The 18,067-nt window shown below is 40.4% G+C and overlaps 1 protein-coding gene across 9 annotated transcripts in view; it reads left to right on the top strand.

Moving 5' to 3' along the window:
• The window catches only part of PRUNE2 (prune homolog 2 with BCH domain), a 202,736-nt gene that overhangs the window by 56,898 nt on the left and 127,771 nt on the right, over positions 1 to 18,067 (top strand). For all 9 annotated transcript variants that reach the window (XR_011855581.1, XR_011855583.1, XR_011855582.1 and 6 more), the window contains exon 6: positions 3,418 to 3,512. Coding sequence is in view for 6 of the 9 variants with exons in the window: in XM_072150917.1 (XP_072007018.1) it covers positions 3,418 to 3,512 (95 nt within the window). In the remaining 3 variants the exon portion in view is untranslated. The remainder of the gene's footprint in view (positions 1 to 3,417; positions 3,513 to 18,067) is intronic.

The raw sequence follows: 18,067 nt of genomic DNA on the forward strand, positions 1-18,067 counted from the left end.
ATACACACAGCATCATGCATAGCATACACACAGCATACAGACACAGCATATTCATGCAAAATACACACAGCATAATGCACAGCATACACACAGCATCATGCACAACATACAGACACAGCATATACATGCAACATACACACAGCATCACACACAGCAGCATATCTGTAGCATGCACAGCATCATGCACAGCATACACACACAGCAAACACACAGCATCATACATAGCAGCCCAACTGAACTTCAGAAGCTCCAAGCTGGTGGGCGGAGCTTGCTAATCAGAATTTCTACAGCAAGTGCAGAGAATCCAGTCAGAGGTTGTCTTCTTTTACAGATCCAGTGGAGAGGCTGTGATAGAGGAGCAAAGTGAGTGAAGCCTCTGCACAAGGGTCGGGCAGGGCCCTTCTTCTCCATCAGCATACATGGAGAAGCCCACCGGAACCTTCCCCTTACAAAACATTGGCAGTCACCCGGTGCATGGACGCAGTCAGCGTGACATCATCAAACGCTGCCTGCGTCCTCCATAGCCATCTGCAAAGTTTGCCTCCGTGTCTTTAGTGCTACTAATCGTGTCGCCTCCTTCAGGGCTCCGCATCTGCCGCCTGAGGTGAAAATCTCTAGCAGATGCGGCCCTGGGTCTAGACCATACAAGTGGTCTTAGGTTTATCTATCCCCCTCCCTTTGCTACTCATGGATCCAGGCACTGTGACAATAGTAACCTCTTATATTTGTTATGCTGTGTTGCATTTCATGGCAAATGCGCAGCGCAATATAGCATTGCAGTGTATCATATCCACAACACTGAAAAAAATCTCTATTAGAAATGCCTTTTCACTGCTAATTTTTTATCTGCAGCACATGTCACGTGCCATGACATGTCACTAATTCCTGCAAAAGTAATTTCAGGGAGTAATAATAATAATAATAATAATAATGATTTATATAGCGCCTACAGATTACGCAGCGCTGCACAAAGCATGCCAAATTGGTCCCTGTCCCCATGGAGCTCACAATATAAACAACCTACCAGTATGTTTTGGAATGTGGGAGGAAACCGGAGTACCCGGAGGAAACTCACGCAAACACGGAGAGAACATACAACCCTTGAAATGCAAATATCCAGCTCAATCCCGGCCATGGAATAATCACAGCCGTGTACAAATCAAAAGCAAGCCGATAGCAACTTGTTGCTGATGCATGCAGAATACTTTCAGGGTTACCACTGAGGTACATCAATGAGTCGTTCTGCAAAAGTGTAATGTTTTTCTTGGATTCTCTGTGTGAAAAATCATCTTCATAAGGACTTTAGCGCATAGCCAAGGTCAGTCCGTGAATCACGGACTGTGCAGTGTGTTGTTTTACAGACTGCTCCATGCCATGGACGGGACACCATGCATCAAAGCGATATTTAATGCAAGGGCTCCCTGCTTCCCCACAAAACGGAAAAGCAAAAGCTGTTTTCATGATTGTTCTGTGGGAAAGAAGTGATTCCTTGCATCATATATTACTATGCTGCAAGAAGTGTCATCCATGTGATAGGGATTGTTCCCTAAAACAGAACACTATATGGTGCGTTATTTACTGATCAACCTTGGGGCTGGGTTTTCGCTCCAATACGAGAGCACAGTAATGTATGAGATTTATTTAAATCCCACACACACACTGCAGAAAAAAATAATAAAACTATGATCCACAGCGTGTCATTTAACTGCTGCACATTCAAGCTTTGCAATGCAAAGGTTGATCTCTTACCCATACTGCATCGGAATCAAGGTATAAAACCACATCAGAAACCAGATGCTAGTCTCTGAAGCTTGCCCAATTGTTGCAGAATTAACAGTGGGTAAATTCCACAGCTATTCTGCACACTCTGCAGAAAACCATACACTGGTCTTCTTGGTGGTTGTGTGTGTATACTATATACACACAGTAATATATAGAAAGGGATTATATAAAGCATATTAGTATCGAATAAAAATTTACATAATCTACATATAGCTAGATTTTGGGTGTCAACAAGAGTAGTCACTTTGAGGGTGTATGTAATGTTTTGGTGTAATACAACATGTGTAATGGCAGTGGGGTGCCAGAAAAATGACAAAAGGAAAAGCCCCCAAATCCCATAATGCCCTCTAGGCATTTCATGTCTTGTGTGGAGCACAAAAAATATGTAAGAATCACACCTAGGGTAGCGCTGGAATTGGCAGAACTATGGAAACTTCTGGCAAAATGATTTTTTCCAAGGGTGAATAAAAGCCTTTGGAATCCAAATCTGTTTTTGAAGAACTGGATTTAACAATTTTTCTCAAAATTTCACAAAAAAACCCCCAAAAGTCATTATTATGACCTTTCAAAAGGAAAACTGGCGGCCTTTTTTTTCCTCTCTGCGCCTCTTGTAACTGAATTTATGAATTGTCGGTGCCATAATATTAGTGTTTGCCGACACTCCCAATTTGTTCTATTTATGGGTTTTAAAATTTTGGCCCTGCTTGTAAATCCACCAGTTTTTTTGCCACTTCTATTTTTGTGATATGTTTTTTGGCACTTTTGTGGCACAAAAATAGACTGGTCTTGGGAGTTCTAAGCCTTTCAGTCCATGTGCCAATTCATTAATCTCTTGCACCACAATCTTACATCCCACTGAAAAATATAGCACGGTTCTAGCCACCAACACCAAAAATAATAAATGCCCCTCTCTGTCTCCCTGCAGGAAATCCAAGCACCATCTCAGCTAAAAGCTGGTCTAGGGAGTTCTAAACCTTTCAGCACCAATTCATTAATCCCTTGTACCACAAACCTATATCCCAGTGAAAAACATAGAGGGGTTCTAGCACCACCCTGCGCCAAAAATAATTAATGCCCCTCAAAAAGTCCAAATTTTCCCTAATGAAATACCTTTGGGTGTCATAATTTTAAAAAATAGTTACTTTGAGGTTGTGTTTAATGTTTTGTGACAACTTGTGTAACAGTAGTGTGGTTCCAGACATTTTGTTCTGAGCCAAACTAGCAAATAAATGACACAAATACCAATGATTTACTGAGTGTAAGTATAAGGGTATGGTTTTCTATACATTTTTGCCTCAGAAACTTTTTTTTACCTTTAAAAATAGTATATAAAATGGAAAATGTATTTTTACATAAAACAAGTCTAATGAGACCCATATAAAATACAATATATCTATGTTAAAATGTAAAAGTTATTTTCTGTTAAATAAGTTCATTGATAAAACTGAAGAAAATGGCGTGGAAAGCAAGGGGGTAAAAACTTTTGTGATTAAGTGGTTAAAGTACTGTATACATTGGGTGTTTCCTATACATTTTGGAATTCATTTTATCTTTTTTATTTGTACCTAACTTTGACGTACTACTTTTTTCTACACAATTATTTATTATTTTATGTATGTCATTTCTAATGGACAGGTCCAAGTGTTGAGGATATCCTACTGAAAGAATTCAAAGAATTGTCAAATGGCGACATTAAAGTAGCCATTACAACTATGCACATGTCTTTAGAGGTAAGAATATATGACCTTTTGAATCATTTACACATGTACTATATACAATACTGTATACTATAAGTAATGTTGATATATGTTTTATGCTATTCTTATAAAACTTTTATCATACAAAATCATAGTAAGACTTTGATTTACCATAGAGCAGACTCTGGGGCACATTTACTAAGAATGTCGGAAACTGCACTTTAAGTGCTCTGCCCGTGTATAATGCTGGGTGCGACAGATTCATTAAGAACAACTTTTTTTATGGTGCACCTTTAACATAGGACGTGCAATAGACTTTGCATGTTAAATCTGGCGCACAGTCAGACTGAACACGGAACGCCCCCTAATTTATGTAGCATGGTACCTAGTGCAGCTGCGCCTCAAAACGGTCGCATGTAACACATTTGGGGTGCAGACTCTTCTTAAATACCTGTTCAAGCAGTTTCCACTAGAAAGAACATGCACAGTCGGACAGAAAACTGCCGCAAAGCCCTTAGTAACTATGTCCCACTGTGTTTTCACACTTCCCCACTAATCACAGATCCTCCATTGGTGACCAGGTTTTTCTAATTGGCTAATAATGATGATGCTTTGTCTGTGTATTTGAACAAAGAGATTAGTGAGTACAACGATGAAGAACTAGGTAATTGAAAAAGGTAAATACTAATATACTTTCTGTAAGTGTAGTGAATTGTTACTTAGTAATATTGTGAATGAGTTGCTCTGTAACATCCATGGTGGGGTAGGGTAATGATGTAATCCATGATAAAATTGCTGGGGGTTATGAGTAGTAAAGGTGTTATTAGTTACATACCTATTGTTCTAGGGAGTTGACAGGCTTAATGGTAACATCCTAACTGGGACATGTACCAATTTGCATAACAGGGGGTATGCAATTTAAAGACAATCTTAAGCCCCTCCCTAATTTCGTTTGCAAATGTTGCAAGGCGTACTAGTAGCCAAGGCTAGTGAAAAGAATCAGTGTGAATTTGTCAGTTATCCTTTTAAGTTTAGCAAAGAATTGCAGCTTTGGTTAGTCCAGATGGCACTGAGTTTATTGATAACATACTAAATAATTGGTTCAATGCAAAATCCCTGGAGTTCTAGGGTAGTAAAGGGGTTCAAATAGTTTTAGTTTTTGAGACAGTTCCTTTCCACATGTTATACATAGAGTGACATCCTCTGCTGTTTACATTGCTTCAGATTTGCTACTTGGCTTTAAATGCTTCTTTTTCCACTAATCAGAATCCACCTCCATATTGCAATGTCTACAATGAGAGTTTCATTTCACTTGCTCTATATAAGAAACCTTAAAGGGTTATTCCCATCTGGGCATTCACATTTAATTTAATTCATTTTCCATATGTGAACATTTCTTCAATTGGATGTTATTAAAAAAATGAAGATAATTTCTCCTAAATGTAGCTTTGTTGTCCGTTAGAAACGAGATAGCCAGACATGCACTGCTAAGCCCTGCCTGACCCCCTGACTTAAGCAATCATTACCACAGGAGGCTGTGGGACCTGCAGTAACCTCCGGGCATTTTATATGCAAAAACCTTTTGTTTCTTTGTGCAATCACTCCAGCAGAGGTGGTCGTATCCTAGCAGTCAGTCTTATTTCTAAGGGACCATATGACTACATTTATTAGAATTTATCTTCACACAGGTACATTTTTTTTAACAACATCCAATTAAAGAAAGGTTTTTAAACGCATCAGAGCAGCTGAGAAGAGGAGATTTGCCTAATTACATTGCTGTCAACATTGTTTACAAAATGCACGTGTTAATGCAATGTTGACACATGAGTTAACATGGTGTTATCATATGCATTTGTTAACACGTTGTTAGCAATCTCCTCTTCTCATCTGCTGTGTTGTTTGAATGAGCATGATTTAACGCAAACAAAACACAGCCTAAGGCCCCTTCCACACTAGCGTTGCATTTCACGTCAGGGTGCAATGCGTGAAAAACTGACGTTTTTGGCTGCGTTTTTGTTCCATTTTTCCTTGGAGTCATTAGCGTTTTTGCGTTTTTCACGCGCGTGTTGTTCGGGTTTTTTTACTTTTTCGGTGCGTTTTTCACGCGCGTTTTTTTTTAAGTCAATTGGAGACTCGAGCATTTTTCAAAAGGACCATGGTTCGGGAATAAAATGTTTTATTTAATTGAAAAATAAGTTAGCAGATGTATGCAGATGATAAGTTAGCAGATGTATGCAAACATCTACAATCTTTTCTTCACTGTTCCGCGCGTATATTATCTCCCGACAAGTTAGCAGATGTGAAGAACAGTGAAGAATATAATAAAAACAGTGAACACAGTGAACACAGGATCATTTAAGTGAAAAACACAGTAAAGAACACAGTTAAGAATAGATTACAGATGTTCGGCACATCTGCTTACTTGTCGGGAGATACGTGCGGAACGGTGCGAACTAAATAGTATGTGAAGGACAATATATATGTGTGAAGAACACATTGCAGATGTATGGAAACATCTGCAATGTGTTCTTCACACACATATATAGTGTGGTTAATCCAAAGAAATCAGCTATCAGGAGAAAGTCAGGTTCATCTTTGGGTGCAATTTCCAGATATTCGAATGTGCCTTTTTCATCTGTACAAATAATTATACACAAGTACAAACAAGATGGGAATGTCCAGCCATAGGAAAGAGACAAAAGAAGTCCCAAAGATGAATGTCCTTTGGTCCAAAATATGCATATCAACCCAAGAACAAAAGACCTTGTGAAGATGCTGGCTGAAGCTGGTAAGAGGAAGTCATTCCAATGAAGCAAGAACTGTTTTGACATGGGCTCACTCTGCCAGAAAGAAGTCAATACTAAAAATAAAAATAAAACATAACATAAACATAAAAAAACAGATTAAAGGAAACCTAGATGTAGATCTGTGCAAGCCTAGCACGCTCCTCTTGTTTTTACAAACATTGCTGGCTTCAGTGGAGCTAGTGTGCACTCCTCCTCCTCTTTCAAACATTGCTGGCTTCCATGGGACAAGGACAGAAGTTGGAGCTACTGCATGTGCGCAGTGGCTCCATAGAAGACAGCGTTGTTTGAAAGTAGAGAATTGTGCAGGCGCTTGGCATCACTATAACACAGGGCAGGAGTCGGAAGAAGATAAGCCGCAAATGGGCCTCCGTGCAGAGGCTATTGGAGCTTGGAGGAGCCTCTGCGTCCTGCACCTGGCCAGGCTACTCCAAGCACCAGTAGCCCCTACAGGTAATTTACACATTACTTTTACGAAAGTTTTTAAAAGTTAGATTAGGTTTTTAGATTAGCAAAATAAAGATTAGGCCAGGTTTCCATTAATGTTTGCAAATGCACACTAGAACAAAGACCTTAATTTATGAGACCTGTCCTGTTGTCTGATGAAACTAAAATTTAACTATTTGGCCATAATTAACCATTGTTTGGAGGAATAAGCTAAGAGCTTGCAAGCCTAAGAAAGCACATGTGCAGGAGCTCCTGGTGATGTCACATGTCTTTGTGGCTTTGCAGGGGCTACTTGGGGTGTGGAGTAGCGTTAGACCTGGAGCTCTGACTCCAGCAGCCTTTGCAGCTAATTAGTTTATAAATAAATAAAAGTATACAAGAATATAGGTTAGGTTTTAAAAAATAAATAAAGGTGATTAGGGATTAGTTAGATTTGGGGAATCGCCAGTTAGGATGTACTAAGTAAGTAGATTACTGATGGTAGATTTATTTTTAGGGCAATGATACCAAATTCCAATGAAATGTATGTAAACTTTTGACTCTGCAAAAAGTTATGCAAATGCCTTAAAAATTCTCTCTCCTAGTTGGCCTTACTGGGAGAGAGGTTAGGAACCAAGTCCAACACTTCATCCAATTCCAATCCAATCCATTATACAGCAAATATTTTTTTACCATTTGGCATTATAACTGTGTAGGAGAAGGATATTAGTCTACGGTACTAGTGTACCAGTATATATTTAGAATATTCCAGGAGCCAATTTCAATGGGCCCAGACCTTGCCTACATGCTATACACTTGGCAGATCTGTAAATATTAGCAAAACCATGTATGGGGGAGCTGGTAATCTGTATGTAATTGTTCAAAAGTCTTACATTCACTGTCAGAGCATAGACGCTCTAATATTATGTAATATAATGCCTTTGGATCTTCAAGGGAAAAACCCTTCCACATGGAACATTTCCGTCAGGGCACGATTTTGCCAGGTGTTGGTTTATGACGCAAGGGACCTCCTACAAACCCATTCTAGTATACATACAGGTGTTAGGAAACCAGTCCAGGAACTAATCAATCATCCAGCTGAGCCCACAGTGTCTCTTTCAATCCGACACACAAAGTGTTGCAATTGTGAAGCTACAAAATAAAGCCATAAGATAGCTAACACTTTCTTCTCTGTAATGTGTCGAGGCTAATGCAAACATACTGACCCTTCTATATGAAACGACAGGAACAGAGTAGGGATTTTATGAAAAATACACTGTGGAATTTACACTGGGGAGAGGTGTAAAATGTGAATAAGTTCCCCCTACCTATTGATAATGGCAACTTACACAATTTAATTATCTTAGAAATACAGCCATAGTTCTAGGTTTTCCCTAATATAGTCCTTCAGTTAAGTTGTTACTATAATGCCAAGGTACTTGAAGTAACCTACAGTCCGCAGAGGGACTCCCTCTGTCATGGTGGAAAGATCTAAAAATCTAATGGGTTTGTCCCTGTTAATGTTAAAGCCTGAATTGCTCCAAAAATAACTGATAATATTCATAACTTCCTGATTGTAGCTGGCAATATCCCCTAGATAAATCAGAAGGTTGTCAGTGTAGAGGGAAACGTGTTCTTCTCTGTCTCTGCCAGAGAATCCAGTGATGTCTGGAGAGGCGCTAAGAAAAGCAGTCAATGGCTCTATTGCAAGCACAAAGAAGAAGGGGACAGTGGCTTTTCCGCCTTTCCATTCCAAAATTGGACACACATCAATTTACTTTAATGTGAGGCCGGAGTAAAAGTTTATATTGCTAGGCACAAATCCTATGCAGCCCAAGGTGGACTTGACACTGTCATAAGGTTTGATAGCGTTGTGTTAGAGAACCACTTTATTTCTTGCCCCTCTATTGTCAGATTGAATTTTTAGATACAAACTAACTGATGTTCAAGACAGTGGCCTTATTAGGCATAAAAACACACTGGTCTATCTGCTTTGGCCTCATCTGGTAAAAGTGTTATTGGGTGGTAACAGTCTGGAAATTTCAAATCTCAAAGTCTGGTCTGGAAATCTTCTGTAGGACCATCAGTGAGTGAGACAAGTATTTCCTGTTGTTTTTTTAAAGAACTCTCCCAGTAAGCCATTAGTACCCAGTGCCATTTCCTAGAAAATCATGCAAGTGCCATTTCCATTCCATCTACAAAAAGAAGGGTGTCTAAAAGATCACGCTGTTCTTAACAATAGTTGTCAAGAAATTTTGGAGATCTATAACACTGTGGGAAATTTTTGTCTATAAAAAATATGGAAGACCCTCAAAATATCATCAACAATACATCAGTGGTATACAGTCCGTGGACATGATGTGCGCTCTCTTGAAAGCTTATTATACTGGCAAGCAAATGACCCACTGTTTCTCCCTGAGCAAAGTACTTTTGTTTAAGGAAAAATCTCTTTTCCCCAGCTCCCTTCAATGTTCCTTTAAATGGGTTTTGTCCTTCTATACCAGTGATAGCAAACCTTTTAAATGCCGAGTGCCCAAACTACATCCAAAACCCACATATTTTTCGCAAAGTGCCTATATGACAATTTAAACAGTAACTTATTACTCCCTGCTCTGTCACATGTTTAAATTGTATAGGCACTTGAGGACACCAATACAGTAGAAAGAAGGAGGAGAAAAAGCTTTGGTTATCATTGTAGCTTCCTTCTAGGGTCCTGGGCTGCCTGGAACTGCAAGAGGCCTTGAGACCTGTCTGGCAGAGTCTGCGGTGGGGTGATAGCACGGGTGCCCGTAGAGAGGGCTCTGAGTGCCACAGGTTCGCCACCACTGTTCTATACAGTTAGCTTCTGAGACAAGTGATGGATCTAAAAGGAAATCCCTTTCTCTGCATTACCCTTTGTTGCAAATCTAGTGTGAGTTCCCTATATTTCTGTTGTGTTTGGTAAAGTGCTGAATATATATCCCTTTAGATTGGATTAGATTAGATAAAACTTTATTGATCCCCAAGGGGAATTTTTTTGCCTTCAGTCAATAAGCACAAGATAAAACATATAAAAACATACTCTGAAGACATACAATAAAAGCAACACAGCATAAAAATCATATCAATTTTAAGATGGTATTCAATGATGTTCAGCATGTGTTATCATTCCTATGGAGGAAGTCTTTTAATTCCGTTTGGATTGTGTTCTCTTTATCCCATGCTGTGAGAACAGGAATAGGAATTGCTTGGTGCCAGGATTTTGCTTCTCCAACAGTCATTCCATCCCAGCTTCCCAGGCATCCTTACCTCGGCTGTAGGTGCATCTGCCCCTGCCCCTGTCTGTTCTCTAGGGCTGAATCTATCCAGACACAGGCAAAGGACCATATTATGGTCCCCAAGCAACAGCACTGGTACCTGCACATCAAAATTTACCAAATTTGTGGAATCCTGTATACAGTATAAATAGACTAACCTACCGTCTGCATCAAATAAAAAGAGTGAAATTAAAACCTCTGGCGTTGGAGTTGAGAATGTAGTGAAATGTCCATGCCTTCTGAAGAACCTGAGCAGAGTCTTTAGTAAGGTGCATTTCGTTGAGGCACAGCATGGCGAGGCAATAGTGCTGGAGCCACTTATCTTATAAGACACTTTATCCCATAATAGGCAGACTGTATCCAATAGGCTTCTACAGTAGGACCTTCCTCAACCCACCCACCTCAACCAAAGTAACACATCCCAACAAATAGAGGAAATCATTTAGTAGACATCATTCTGAGGATGGATGTAGGAAGCAATACCTACTCTCCTGAACCTATTGTTTGCCAGCAGGTAATTAGCGTATACTCAAACCTAGAAATGTCACAAATAACGCCATCTGGTGTCTGAGCTCCTGCCCCTATAGGCTGCTATGAACACCAGCACAAAGGGACAGAAGCTAAGAAGAACTTACCAGTTTTGCATATTACATGAACAAAGAAGTTATTTCAAAGTAGGTGATTTTCTAAATCATCTGATTTTGAAATATGTTGGGAGACATTGGCCCACATTTATCAATACTAGTGCATACTGCAGTTTGTCTGTGGAGTGTGCAGGGCGGGCCTTATTCAATAAAACTGGTGCATGGTCTTCATGAATGTAGTGCACTTTTTTTTGCACTATGTTCATCCTACAGAATTGTGTTGCACGTCTGTAATAAAAGTGTTGCAAACTACAACCGACTCAGACTCTGCACTAACCCATCCCTCTCTGTCTTGTCTGACAGAGTGCAGCCGCGATACAAAACTGGTGCAGACACTTTATAAATACATGTGCAAGCAGTTTGCACTACACTGTATGCCGATTGTAAGAGTAGGTTGTGCACTCACCAGGCTGCCATGAGAAGGTTGCAAGACAGGCAGTGTTCCAGGTATTGAGCAGATAATCTGCATCCTTCAGAAGATGGCCATGCAGGGTGCCACTGACTACATGTGCTGGCAATGTGCACACCAAACTGGCAGGGTCTAGCGATGTCGTCAGTTAGGCCCTGATAAATGCAGGTTGGGAGCCACAAGATAGGCCACAACCGAAATCCTCGGTAATACTTGCAGCCACAAGGCAACTTGCAAGGAAGGAGCAGAGGTCTAGTCAAAAGTTTATTGATGCTTTTAGGATGTACAGAGATAAATCACAGGCTGAGCCCACTAAATAAAGGGCAGGTTTATGTTGTATTATACACTTAATGGGGCCTATTTACTAAGGATCCATGGCCGCACTTAAAAGGTATACCTATACCAAGGTTTTTCTCCAAGCCAAATACAACGCAATCTAGCATTGTTACATTTATCAAAGCCAATGCTTTAGCTATTGAATAGATAACATCACATTTGATTTATTTGGCCCATAAAGGAGTTTATGGTAGACTCAGGAACAATAAATTAAAAAGTAACATTTGATGATTTAGGAGAGCTAAACAGCAAAGTTTCTCCACTAGGAAAAAGCTTAAAGTTTGTCAAATAAATTGTTTCTCTTTACAAATGTCATTGAATGTTTAAGTAATTTTGCGTAAGTGGAAATAGGATTTGGTGCCTCTCGCGTTGCTCGTCAGAAAGAGCTTCCTGTTGTGAGAAGTTAGGGAATATAAAATAAATGATGTATGGAGCTGTTGGAATGCGACTTGGCTACCTTGTATCTAAGGAACATTAAACATAGGGCTCTCGTTTAGCAAATAAATAACCATTCATTTCTATAGCTTAAGACCCTGGACTTTTGTGCAAATTCTGCAAAGATATTGAGAGGCCATTAGGAATTTAACATAAAATATATCGCCAAGGGGGCTTCTTGTAGTCCTAGTCTTTCTGCCACATGGTGTGTTACTAATGTGCATAAATGGGCTTAAATGAATGTGTTGTCTGTGTTACATTTGAAATATGTATATATTTATATATTATTTTCTAATTGTGTTTAAAAACAAAACATTAAATATCTAACTTTATTATGTTGAAAATGTAAAATACACATATAAATCAACTTCAATTAACGTTATAAAAAAGAAAAAGACATTTGACTTTACGTGCTACTTCAGTGAAATTCCAGGGAAAATACATTTCACTGACTATTGTATTATTGCTTGTATTCGTGTATTGTTGGTGTTTAACTCATTGCTGTCACTGGCTTTCTGTATTTTGTGACAGACACATTGGGGCTTATTTACTAAGGGTCCGAGGATCACATTTCCGTTGGAGTTTTCAGGGATTGCACGGCTGGGACAGGTATTTAGAAGGGGATTATGTTAAACGCGATCGGATTTTGGCGCATCAGCGTCGGTTTTCATGTGAATGAAATCGGGGGACGGGCCGTCGGACGATCCGACGTATTCGGACTGTGTGCGGGATTTAACTTTAAAATTGTGTCGCAAGACATACACTTACATACACCGGGAAGAAGAAGGTGAACTCCGGCGGATCTGAGCGGGTTGGACCCCCTTTTGCCTTCAGAACTGCCTCAATTCTTCGTGGCATAGATTCAACAAGGTTGAATCATTCCTCAGAGATTTTGGTCCATATTGACATGATGGCATCACACAGTTGCCGCAGATTTGTCAGCTGCACATCCGTGATGCGAATCTCCTGTTCCACCACATCCCAAAGATGCTCTATTGGATTGAGATCTGGTGACTGTGGAGGCCATTTGAGTACAGTGAACTCATTGTCATGTTCAAGAAACCAGTCTGAGATGATTCCAGCTTTATGACATGGCGCATTATCCTGCTGAAAGTAGCCATCAGATGTTGGGTACATTGTGGTCATAAAGGGATGGACATGGTCAGCAACAATACTCAGGTAGGCTGTGGCATTGCAACGATGCTCAATTGGTACCAAGGGTCCCAAAGAGTGCCAAGAAAATATTCCCCACACCATGACACCACCACCACCAGCCTGAACCGTTGATACAAGGCAGGATGGATCCATGCTTTCATGTTGTTGACGCCAAATTCTGACCCTACCATCCGAATGTCGCAGCAGAAATCGAGACTCATCAGACCAGGCAACGTTTTTCCAATCTTCTACTGTCCAATTTCGATGAGCTTGTGCAAATTGTAGCCTAAGTTTCCTGTTCTTAGCTGAAAGGAGTGGCATCCGGTGTGGTCTTCTGCTGCTGTAGCCCATCTGCCTCAAAGTTCGACGTACTGTGCGTTCAGAGATGCTCTTCTGCCTACCTTGGTTGTAACGGGTTGCGATTTGAGTCACTGTTGCCTTTCTATCAGCTCGGACCAGTCTGCCCATTCCCTCTGGCCTCTGGCATCAACAAGGCATTTCCGCCCACAGAACTGCCGCTCACTGGATGTTTTTTCTTTTTCGGACCATTCTCTGTAAACCCTAGAGATGGTTGTGCGTGAAAATCGCAGTAGATCAGCAGTTTCTGAAATACTCAGACCAGCCCTTCTGGCACCAACAACCATGCCACGTTCAAAGGCACTCAAATCACCTTTCTTCCCCATACTGATGCTCGGTTTGAAGTGCAGGAGATTGTCTTGACCATGTCTACATGCCTAAATGCAGTGAGTTGCCGCCATGTGATTGGCTGATTAGAAATTAAGTGTTAACAAGCAGTTGGACAGGTGTACCTAGTAAAGTGGCCGGTGAGTGTAGTTAGATTATCAGGGTAAAAGGTGTTTACACTTTCATCTGGCTTCTGACATTGCACTAATACACTGACATATAGAGAGATGAGACAGATCAGAGAGGGGATGAATGAGATTACACAGAGGCTGACAGACCATTACAGTGTTACACTCTGGGCACTGCTACATCTCACAGCTATGTGTCTGCATTCCCCTTCCCCCGGTTCACTTATTTACTTGTAGCTTGTAGTTTGCAGCTTCTCTCTGTGCACCATGTACTGGAAGGATGTAATCAGTCAGTGTCTGTAAGCTCCGTACAGGAGGCGTAGCTGCAGCCACACAGCAGGGACAGACAGAAACTCAGCTCTACGATCTCATCCAAGATGGCTGCCCGACCCTAATTGTGTACAGCAGGACTGAAAGAGACGGGTTGAGCTTATATCTGTGAAATGCTGCATTTTTGTTAATAACAGTGAATTAGAGAATATGTTATTTTGTTAACCTGAGTACATATAAGAAACTTGCCGTCGTGGGAATACCCCTTTAAGGTGCTGGTCACTTTGCCATGTTTTTTTGGTGTAATCTGTGAAGGAAGCTTTCATGTAGATGTGTACACATATGCCTCATCTTACTACATATATTTAATAACTTAGTGGTCCAATGTGTGCAATTATTTAACTTTTAGTCTTCATGTTCTAGCAGCATTCATCTCTGCAATCTGTGACCCACATTCACTAAAAACTGTTTAAATTATATAGAGGAAGAGGTTGCCCAGACAAGATTAACAAGGTATGGGGACAATGGTGTGACTCTTCGGCTACACTTTACTCTGTAAATACATACACGTCACAATTAAGAGCACTACAGGCAAATTAATACTGAAAGTGTAAAAACGAGATGGATGGCGAAGTAAAATACTGGGAGAAAGAATTTCCTTGGAAATCTTAAACTGATACCCCATATTCAAGGGAAATTATGGACGTGGTCTAGCAGCAGCACTGTAAAGTTTGTTTTGTTTTAATGCTATTCTTTTTGCTTTGTTAATCTGTGTACACATGACATGTGAAGACATAACATTGTGTATTGTGGTACATTCCTTTATTGTGATTGTTGTACACTTTCAATAAAACGAGTTTAAAAAAAAAAAACTGTTTAAATTGCACTACGTGTAGTTTGCCTGTGTATAGTGCAGGGTGCAAAATAGAAAGAAAACCAACTCACCTACTACCCGTGTAGGGCAACTCGAGCTTTATTGTTGCACATCATTAACCCCTTAAGGACGCAGGGTTTTTTCGCTCATTTCTCGCTCTCCACCTGCAAAAAGCCATAACTTTTTCATTTTTCCGTTTACAGAGCCTTGTGAGGGCTTATTTTGTGCGTAACAAATTTTACTTTCCCGTGATGTTATTTATTATTCCATCTCATGTACTGGGAAGCAGGAAAAAAATTCCAAATGTGGAAAAATTGAAAAAAAAAACCCTCATGTGCGTCAATGGGCTCAGTTTTTACGACTTTCACTCTGCGCTCCAAATAACACCTCTATTCTTTGGTTCGGTACGATCGCGGTGATACCAAATTTATATAGGTTTTATTGTGCTTTACTGTATATACTGGAGTATAAGCCGACTCGAGTATAAGCCGAGACCCCTAATTTAACCACCAAAAACTGGGAAAACCTATTGACTCAAGTATAAGTCGAGGGTGTAGTATACAGCTAGCTAGCCCCATGTATTATACAGCCAGCCCCCTGTAGTATACAGCCAGCTCCCAGTAGTATACAATCAGCCCCAAGTAGAATACAGACAGCCCCATGTAGTATACAGCCAGCCCCAAGTAGTATACAGCCAGCCCCTTATAGTATACTGCCACCCCCCATGTAGTATACTGCCACCCCCCATGTAGTATACAGCCAGCCCATGTAGTATACAGCCAGCCCCCATGTAGTATACAGCCAGCCTCCATGTAGTATACAGCCAGCCTACATGTAATATACAGCCATCCTCTATGTAGTATACAGCCATCCCCATGTAGTATACAGCCAGCCCATAGAGTATACAGCCAGCCCGCATGTAGTATACAGCCATCCCCATATAGTATACAGCCAGCCCCATGTAGTATACAGCCAGCCCCCTGCCAAAAAAAATTAAAAACCTAATACTCACCCTCCAGTGTCCGGATCGTTGGCGCTTGACTCGTGTATAAGCCAAGGTTAGTTTTTTCAGAAAATTTTTTGTGCTGAAAAACTTGGCTTATACACCAGTATATACGGTAATACATTTTCAAAAATTAAACAAATGTGTACGAAAAAGGAAAAAAACATTTTGCCATCTTCTGACGCTAATAACTTTTTCATACTTTGGTGTACGGAGCTGTGTGAGGAGTCATTTTTTGCGAATTGAGACAATGTTTTGATTGCTATCATTTTGAGGACTGTGCGACATTTTGATCACTTTTCATTACATTTTTTATGTCATGTAAAAAGGTGTAAAAGTCGCATTTCGGACATTTGGGCACTATTTCCAGTCTTGGGGGTAACCCCTGTCAATAGCCGTTTTTATATTTTGATAGATTGGGCATTTTGGGATGCGGCGATAGCTAATGTGTTTGTGATTTTTTCTGTTTATTATATTTTATATCAGTTCTAGGGAAAGGGCGGTGATTTGAACTTTTAATATTTTATAAATTTTTTACATTTTTTAAACTCTTTTTTTTCTTTTTTTTCACTATTTCTTAGACCATCTACGGAACACTAACCCTAGATGGTCAGATCGTTCCTACACTATACTGCAATACTACTGTATCGCAGTATATGGAGTTTTTGCAGGTCATTCATTACAATGAGCCACCGGCTCATTGTAACAAATCTGCAGAAACCATTCAGCCTCGAGTCAAGTGAAGACCCGAGGCTGTAATGGCAACTGATTGACGTTCGGGGGAGCAACAATCGGAGGAAACATGGCGGCACCCATGCGCCGCCATGCTTTCAGTGCCGCCGGCGACTTTGCCGGCGGCAAAGAAGAGGTTAACACCCGCGATCGGTCCAAGCACCGACCGCGGGTGTTAGCGATGGGTGTTTGCTGCGATATACATGTCAATGGCAAACGTGTTTCAAACAGAAGCACCGTTCTTAGTCATGGCCAACACAAGACTTATTTAAACAAACATTTAAAGCATATAATGAAAGTGGGCACTGCCATAATTCATGAATTATGCGACATGAATTCATGGGTGACATGAATCTAAACTAAAAATCCAAAAAGCTTCGCGATTGCGTAACAACATACAGTACTTATATTTCACCAGCGTAAGGGTCTGGTATGTGTAATTATGTAACTTTTAGTCTTCATGTTCTAGCAGCTTTCATCTCTGCAATCTGTGGCCGGTGTATAGTGCAGGGTGCGCCAGATTCAACATTTCTGCCTCCCTCTGCCCCCGACAGAGTGTACAAACTTTTTTGGTGCACTTTTAACATAGTGCTTGCGACACACTTCTGTCAGACTTTGCATTATAAATGTGGCGCACAATCCCACTGAGCACCGGGATTCCCAATTCAGTGCAGAAATTTGTGGCGCAGACACTTCTTAAATACCTGTGCAATGCCAGTTTGCAATGAAAAGGACAGACAAAGTCTGCCAGAAAACTGGCGCAGGGCCCTTAGTGAATATGGGCCTATATCTTTAGATTCTAGACCTCTCTCTACTTCCGTGTTGAGATCTACTGGCTTGGACTTACTCTTTACTTTCCTGCATCTTAAAACAATAATTAAAATCTTATTTATACTTTCTATTGGCCTAACTATTTATTGAGTCCAGTGTAGTACAGTCATGGCCAAAAGTTTTGAGAATGATGCAAATGTTAATTTTTACAGAGTTTACTGCATCAGGTTTTATAATGGCAATTTGCATATACAGGCGGTCCCCTACTTAAGGACACCATACTTACAGACAACCCCTAGTTACAGACGGACCCCTCTGCCCCATAGGACCTGTGGTGAAGTCTCTGGATGCTTTATTATAGTCCCAGACTGCAATAATCAGCTGATAGGTGTCTGTTCTGAAGCCTTATTGATAACCCTTGGTTCTGGAACTACAATTCTAAAATATACAGTTTTGACTTACATACAAATTCATAATGTAAGTCAAACCTACGGAACATATCTTGTACGTGAGCCAGGGACTGTCTGTACTCCAGAGTCTTATAAAGAGTGATCAGCTTAACAGCAATTACGGTAATTGTGAACATGTTAAAATATAATATTTGTGTCATTCTCAAAACTT

This window comes from Engystomops pustulosus, chromosome 1 (genome assembly GCF_040894005.1).
Source record: "Engystomops pustulosus chromosome 1, aEngPut4.maternal, whole genome shotgun sequence".
Lineage (NCBI taxonomy): Eukaryota > Metazoa > Chordata > Amphibia > Anura > Leptodactylidae > Engystomops > Engystomops pustulosus.